The sequence below is a fragment of the Impatiens glandulifera genome, chromosome 1, assembly GCF_907164915.1.
Source record: "Impatiens glandulifera chromosome 1, dImpGla2.1, whole genome shotgun sequence".
NCBI classification, from domain to species: Eukaryota; Viridiplantae; Streptophyta; class Magnoliopsida; order Ericales; family Balsaminaceae; genus Impatiens; species Impatiens glandulifera.
The window spans coordinates 128,942,857-128,951,600 of record NC_061862.1 but is presented as its reverse complement, the minus strand read 5'-3'; the positions used below and the strand labels follow the sequence as shown (position 1 = coordinate 128,951,600).

The window sequence follows — 8,744 nt, the reverse complement described above, 5'->3', positions numbered from 1 at the left end:
GACCGAAGATTTCAACTTAGGACCGAGGAGCCTCGCCCAAACCGAGAACTTCCAAACCTAGGACTGACGAAGTTAGTCACATGCTAACTAGTACTAGTGATTTCAGCACTCTAACTGAGGATCCTAAGCGCGACCCGAGGGAGTCCCAACCTTAGGATCGAGGGTTTTAGCCCCGACTGATAAAATCGCTCCCTAGACCGAGGACACCGGTCCTAGGGTCTGTTTGGTTGCACTTTTAATTTCCAAAATTATTTTTGTAATTTTGGGATATCAAACTATTTTGTAAATATCCAAAAAAATAGAAAATGATTTGAAAATATTTTTGGAATATTTTCCACAAAAATATTTTTATAAGGGCTCGTTTATGATTTATTTTGTAAACTCTAATACCTTTTAAACTAATATTCTTTAGGTATATTCCTTCATAGTCATCATCATTAACAACAAGTACCAACATTTAAATATTGTTGTTACAATTTTAAATACACATGTCTAGGATCGTAAGAATAATTTGTTAAAATAAAACGTTATACAACCCATTTTTAAAACCAGGATTTTATAAAAGTAAAGACCATTCTATAACGGGTATGGAGGATGAAGCGCGAAAATCTTTTCTTAAGTATCACCAAACTACGAACCAAAACGAAACCCGAATTAAAAATATGTTTGTATATGTATACCTTTTTATTGATTTTAAAACTGAAAATCAATTGGATACTCATTATCAAATAAATAATTTTTTAAATTAATTGTTTTTAATTAATTTATATAAAATTTATCTTTTAATTATTTTAAATCCAAAAAATTATTTAAAATTTGATCAAAAATTAATTATTTTTATAATTAATTTTAAAATGATAGAATTAAATTCATAAATATTTTATTTTTAAAATTATTGTTTTATATAAATATAATTATATTTATAAATATAATAACATAATTAGATAAACTAATTTAAAAAAAAAAAGATGAGGATAAATTAAAATCTTTCATCCTCAAAATGGAGAAAGAAGAAAAAATAATAATTTGTATTAGAAAAATTACATATATTTGAGATAAGTTCAAACATATGTTTCAAGTTTTAAAGAATCAATTAGGGAATAGTTAAAGAACTTCGTAATAGTAATATTTTACTATAATTTATATTTAATGATTTTGTGGTACTTTTAACATTTTAAAACATAAATCTTAATAACTGGTTGATCGGTAAGAATGAAAATAAATAGTCAATCACGAAAACGAATCTATGTAATTTTCATATAATACACAAGAAATATATGCCAATATGATTGAAACTGTGTAATTGTCAATTTGTTTGTTATTATAGTTTGTGAATAATTAGTTTATACATTGTAGTCAGTAAAAATTATCAAATTGAAGATTCTTGATTCAATAAATTAATATTTTCTAATGTTAGTAGTTATTTTGGAGTGTCATTATCTTATTTTTGTCAATACAGTGAAAAATATGAAAATTAATGTTCATAATAAACTAATATTAATGGTAGATTCTATAAATAAGTAAAAGTAATATTTACATGTAACTAATAAATGAAGCATGAATTATATATGCCTAATATTTATATCATGTTAAAAGATTTACCAAATCATTACTAGAATATTAATTTAATTTTTATTTCATATCATTTAAAAAAACAAATGAATTTCATATAAAATTAGCAATGAAACTTGCTCTACCTTCAAATTAATACAAATACATTTTATAAATTTACATAATTAGAAAAGGGAGAAAATAGTGCACTTGCATCATAGGAGATAATGATTGATTTACTTGGTCTAATAATTTAATTAGATAGATACACTTACAATATTCTTTATTATTTAAGCTATCTTAATAATGTAAATTCTCATATCAATATTAAAATCAGATTTTTAAATTTAAATTAATAATATTAATTATAATATAACCAAAAAATAGATTTTCTCTATTGTTTAAATTTTTTCATGTGTACTTGTAAAGAAAAATAAAATATTGTTGTTTTTCATGCATACAAGTAAAAAATGTATTAATTTTTGTAACATTTAATTTTGTCATATATATCAAACAAATTTGTACTAAATATTTTGTGGGGTAAATATTATTTATTGAAAGTAGGTTTAATTGTTGTTATATCACCGAACATTTTATATGTTTCGTAGTAGTGAATAGTGATATCGTTGTGATCAACAATATATTTGGTTAGTCTCATGACTATTTTATCAAAACTTTAATATTTGAAATTGATTTAACTATAACATTATTACTATAACTCGTGTTTGATTAAGCACATTTTATTGATTTTTTTTGGCATTTGGTTTAATATATAATCATTCATATTATGATATATATTGCTTTGGTAATGTTGTATTTTATCCATGATATGTTGATTGGAATATTTTCACATTGAGTAATGAAAAAAAATTCAAAGAAAGAAATTCTTTAAATTGGGTTTGATTAAGCATTCCAATAACATAACTTGAATATTATTACAAAATTTTAGTTTTAAAATGTTAGATATTAATGTTTAGAATAATGCTTAAATTATATATGTTGTTTAAGTTTACTTGTATTTAAATATGGAAATAAAATTGATAATTCTTTATTATATGCTAAGAAATAGTTCATTAAATAATTAGGGCCGAAATAACAAATTAAGGCTATTTATTGGAGGCTAATTGCAATTTGAGACCTATTCTTTTGAATCTCACAATTTGAGACTTCTTATTGAAAGTCAATTACAATTCGAGACATTTTTTTTGAACCTCATAATTTGGAACACCTTATTGGAGGAAATTGCAATTTGAGACATTTTCTTTCGAGTCTCACAATTTGGGGCTTCACATTGTCAGGTTTGTACAAAATGAGTTTTGTCCTAACGGACATGAACGTCCATCAAAAAACTATATTACGTTGTCTTTATAATTAAAATTTTAAGAGTGACACATAATTCTAAATTACCTAAACCCGACTCAACTTTATTTCATCGCGATGTGAAGAAAAGGAGATTTAGGGTAAGGTGAAGGTAGTCGAACATTGCAAGATGAAGGGTAGAGGAGTCAAACTAGGGTACAAGTGATGAAGACATGACCGAGTTTAATTTGAGTTGGGATTGATATAGGGTTTTCTTTTTCATTTTTTGTTTTCAATGAAATGACATTTATTATAAAAAAAATAGGTGACAAAGAAGTACATATGAATATTAATTTTTTAAATATAAATTCTACTTAATACATTTTTTTTATGGAGATTCATGTCCTTTAGGGCAAAACCTCAATATGTACAAACTTTACAATGTGGAGCCCTAAATTATGTGTTTCAAAAGAAGAGGTCCCAAATTGCAGTTGACCTTAATAAGGAGCCCCAAATTATAAGGTTTGAAAGAAGAAGTCTCAAATTATAATTGACTCCAGTAAGGGAGTCTTAAGTTGTGAAATTCAAAAAAAGAGGTCCCAAATTGTAAGTTTCCAATAAGGAGCCATTACGAGCTCAATATATACGAGTGTTATTCTGTGAAATAACTCGAATTTCAAATCATTCACTTGCTTTAACTACTCATGCTATGGATGTGGGAGCATCAACTCCGTTCCTGTGTCCCTGACCCATCCTTCCTTGTCAAAAAGGATCAAAGCGAGGAAATTGAGAGGAAGCTGTAGTCCTCCCGGAGAGATTCTTCCTCTTTCTTATCCTGGGCTGAAGTATGGCCACCCCTAATTTGTTATTTTGGCCAAATAATTATATAATTTGATAAAATTATATTGTATATGTGTTGCCAAACAAGCGATTGTGTTTGTTTATAATTTATATATAATATTTTTTCATTAAGTTTATTTAAATCATTTATGTAATATTCAGTATTATTTATCTTATAAAATTAAGTTTTCTAAATTGAAAGATGAACGGTTATAAAAAGTAGGAATTTCTTTTTAAAAAAAATAAATTTAAAAAATGAGTCAAATCTAAATAAAGTAAATTAAATATAATGAAAATATATAACACTTTAATAGAGAAAATTACGTTAAATTTTTTTTGATTATTTTATACTTATAGTAACACTAGAAAAAAAAGAAAGTTATTAGTATGAGTAATAGTGTGGAGCGAAAAATTTGTAAAATGTGTAGCGAACTGATGTGGAAGAGTGACTAGATATGATGACTCAACATTTCAAATGTTTATTTATTTTTCTCCTATTCATTAATAATTTCTCTATTTTTTTTTTATTAATCATTCATTTTTTTTTTATCTCTTTTTCAATCTCTATTAATAATTTATTTTTATAGTTAATTTGTAAATATATATTTATATATTTTATTGTTTAACTTATTTATTTATAAGAAATTTTGAATAATAATAATAGGGATAATAACAAATCAAATAAAAATATATATATCATATTTGATAAATTAAAATAATAATAAATTAAATATTAAAATTCTTATTTTTTTTTTTAAATTAATGATTTCTCTCCTCTCTCTAATTTATATATTTATTTGTTTTTAAAATGAGTTATAATAGGAAAAATAAATAAATATATAATTTTTGAAATTATATATATATATATATATATATATATATAAATATATATATATATATATATATATATATATATATATATATATATATATATATATTTACTTAAACTCTTTAATAGTTGTTTTTTTCTTTTTTCTCTATTTAATTTTTTTTATATTTCATTTTTTTTAATTGTTATAAACTTAATTAATTAACTCAAAATGTTATATATTCTCCCTTCTTATATTATTATATTTGGTTAACTCTTATCATAATATCATAATTTGAGTTATATTTATTTTGAATATTAGTATGATTTGATTTGAGTAAGTTCATATTGGTAAATTTTTATTTTCTATTATAACTTATTCTAAAAACTAATAAATAAATTATTAACAAATATATATATATATATATATTAATAGAGAACAGAAATAATTAATTACAAAATTAAAGAATTTTTATATTTAATTTTTTATTCTCTTAAATATATATTTGAAAATATATATTTTGTTATTTAATTTATTATTTCTCTATTATTATTTTAAATTTTATAAATAAGTTAAATAATAAAATATATAAACATATATTTACAAATTAATAAAATAAATAAATTATTAATGAAGATTGAAGAGATAAAAAATAAATGATTAATAAAGAGAAGAGAGAGAAATTATGAATGAATAGGAGAGAAATAAATAAATATTTGAAATGTTAGAGTCATCATGCATAGTAAGCCTTCCACATCAGTTAAGTTTTGATGTTCAGTTAGATTCACATTCGTTGCAAATCTTTTGCTCCCCTATCATTACTCTATTATTATATATATATATGTATATATTTAAATTTAATAAAAATAATAGAAAGATTTGTAACACAATTCCAATAGAGTGGCAGGGTTAGGGATGTGTTATACCTTAATATTTTATTTATATCTTATACCTTACCTAAAATTTTGCAAAAATGTATACTTTTACCTTACATTGATTTCGGTATACCTTGATTTCGATATACCTTAATTCTGATATACAAAAAATTCATACATTTATCTTACCTTGATTTTGATATACCTTAATTTCGATAATCGGTATTCTACCTTTGATACCTAAAAAATATATTAATTTAAAAAAATTAATCTCATTGATAAGGTAGAGATTATATATATTGAATAATATGTCAGTATAATTATATTGTTGAGAACATTATATTTCTATAATTAAATTAATATCAAATATATTTAATTATTTCCTTATAAATATTATATATATATATTAACTTATTAATACTATTTCCGTATTTCGTTATATCTGTTATATCTCGATATACCAAAATTTTTAAAATTTTATACATTTATCGTACCAATAAATTCGGTATGGTATCATACCTTACATTTTTTCGGTACACCTTAAAAATCAATATTTTCAATTATATATTGCGGTATTTTCGATATACATTTAATATACAGGGTAGGACTATAACGAAGATTGAGCCAAATAAAAATTCAAATTTTATGAACCCTAAATTTGTTAATAATATATATATATATATATATTAAATTTTGTAAGTTAATTTTTTTTTAAATTTTAACTTATTATAGAAATAGAAAAGGGTGATAATATTAAAGTACAAAACGCGTGAAATATAATTAATATTTATATATAATATAAAATGAGATATAAATGATTAATATATTATAATAAAAAAAAATTGAAAATTAAATAAAAAAAAAATTTAAATATATATATATATATATATAATATATTAAATATAAAAAGAAAAGAAAAAAAAAGATAAAATAAAAGTAATAAATATAATATTGAAAAATTTAGACATAAAGATAAAGACTGCATATAGGTTGCCTTATAAACAAAATTGTTAAAATCAACAAACATAATCGAAAAGCAACCCCAAAATAATATTAATAAATTAGGCCCAATATAATAATAGCATGCATGCATGCACGCGTCCCACGGCCCAATATTTCTAGGTTTACCATTCTTTCTTTTCTTTCTCCAGATTGGCGCCGTCTTTAAACCTAATTCTTCTTCTTCTAAGTCTTCCTTCGTCAACACTTATTCTTCTTCTTTACTTATTTAAACATCAAAAGTTCTAAGTCTGCCCTAGTCAACACAGTTCAAGCTCCAACCAGAGGTACCACTTCTTACACTCAACTATCATTTTGATTGATTTTTGAATTTCTGAAGAATTAATCACTTATCTTATAATGTTAGTAGACTGATATGTTAGTTAAACCCATGGGACATATGGAGGATTAATTTAGAATGTGTTCTTGCTTTTAAGTAGCTTACTCTAGAATGCATGCATGAGTGATATACTCTATTTTGGTAATAAATGTGTTAGAATGGACATTAATATATCTTATGCCTTTCCTCTTTTGACATTTCTAGATCAAATCGTTGTTTACATTTTGATTTTCATTTTTTTCTTTATATGGAATAAATTTAATTTTACTAAACTTTATACAACTTTGATATAATTTTTATTTTGCAGAAGATGTCTTTGATTCCTAATGAGATTTTAACAAACATATTTAGCCGATTACCTGTTAAGTCTTTGCTCCGTTTAAAGTGTTTATCTAAATTCTGGCTTGCACAAATCAGTAGCCCCTCTTTCATCAAAATGCATCTCACTAGTCCAGTTCAAACCAAGAACCTTTTACTCTTCCTAGAGAACCAAGATATCTTTCAGGTGGATTTTGATTCCCTCGAAGATGGTAGCGTTGTTCAACTGGCCGAGGTCGATTACATTCCATTGATTTGTAGTCATGCTGAAGTTGAGTTTTGCGGGTCCTGTGATGGCTTGATCTGTATGGCAAATGCCAAGAACGCTGACTATGTTGTTTTATGGAATCCATCAACGAGAGAGTGTTTTAATCTGGATTCCACATGTATTGATAACCCTGACGATGCCGTTTCGAAAGAGTGTGTTTATCGACTTGGTTACGATAAGATCAATGACGATTACAAAGTTGTGAGACTTGCGTTTTATTTAAAAGAATATTTTGGAAAACCCGATTATGAAGTTAAGGTTTATAGTATGAAAACAGATTCGTGGCATACGTCGGAGAAGTTTCCTTATTATCCGAGTACGGAGAGCATTGGAAATTCTGTGGCTGGTGGAGCTATGCACTGGATATCAGACATGAAATTGGACTCACAAAATAAAAGGATGATTGTTGCCTTTGATTTCAGGACAGAAAAATATAGAGTAATATCACCGCCGGAGAGTCAAGATCCTTATGACTGCTTGTTTTTGGATAATTTAGAAGGATGCCTTTCAATAAGTTGTTCTTGTTACCTTTCATTGACTATGGATTTATTTTTGCTGAAGGAATATGGTGGAGAGAATGAACATTGGTCGAAGTTAATTACATGGTCACCAACTTTTTCTTTCCAGGTTCAATCCACTATGGTTCCTATTGCCTATTCAAAATGTGGTAAGAAAGTACTATTGAACTTGGATGATGAGAGACTTGGTTGGTATAATTTAGAAGAGAAGACATTTGAGGAAATTAGGATTCATGGTATCGAAGAATTTATTGAAGCGGACATTTGTGTGGAAAGCCTAGTCTGTATTGATGTTTAAGTAACTCATATATTAGTAACTCTATGAAAAATCTTTTAGAAGATTGGAGAAATTGAATATGTGAGTAGATTATAAGATAGTTTTCTTATGAAGTTAATGTGATGTATTATTTAGAATTTATCTGGATTCAAAGTTTCTTTCCACATTTATTGGCTTCTACAATAATTTTCTCATTCACTATTCATCTTAATTATTTTTAATTTTAATTTTTTTACTTTAACTAATTTTTGCAAGTTCTTATATATAAAATGAATATTTTTTAGTTTATTAATAAATTTAACATATATATAAATATAATGGATTAATGATGTAATTAATTCTACTTCTATATCAAAATTGTATTAACCAACCTTAATTTAAATAAAAACAAATACATTTATCCACAAATAAAATCAGATAAAAAGAAATATTTAACTCAAACCATTTGTAAATCCTATATTACATCAAACATTTCATTCATACTACTTCAATCTCATTTTTATCCCCCAACAATCACTCTGAAATTCTGGAAAGTCAACAATGTGTGGAGGTAAATGAGAAAAATATATGAAAATTAGTGGACAAACTTTTCTTGGGGTATACAATCCTAAAGTGAAAATTCTTAACTCACCCTAAGTTTAAACTTCCTC

At 24.6% G+C, this 8,744-nt stretch overlaps 1 protein-coding gene across 1 annotated transcript; it reads left to right on the top strand.

Moving 5' to 3' along the window:
- Positions 1 to 6,996: 6,996 nt before the first annotated feature.
- LOC124929651 (F-box protein CPR1-like) lies at positions 6,997 to 8,226 on the top strand. Its single transcript, XM_047470055.1, has one exon. The coding sequence runs from the start codon at positions 7,024 to 7,026 to the stop codon at positions 8,113 to 8,115; it is 1,092 nt and encodes a 363-aa protein (XP_047326011.1). The 5' UTR covers positions 6,997 to 7,023; the 3' UTR covers positions 8,116 to 8,226.
- The last annotated feature ends 518 nt before the right edge of the window (positions 8,227 to 8,744 follow it).

Bases quoted from the DNA above. Each gene is read 5' to 3' on its own strand.
- LOC124929651 (XM_047470055.1), top strand. From the start codon at position 7,024: ATGTCTTTGATTCCTAATGAGATTTTAACAAACATATTTAGCCGATTA.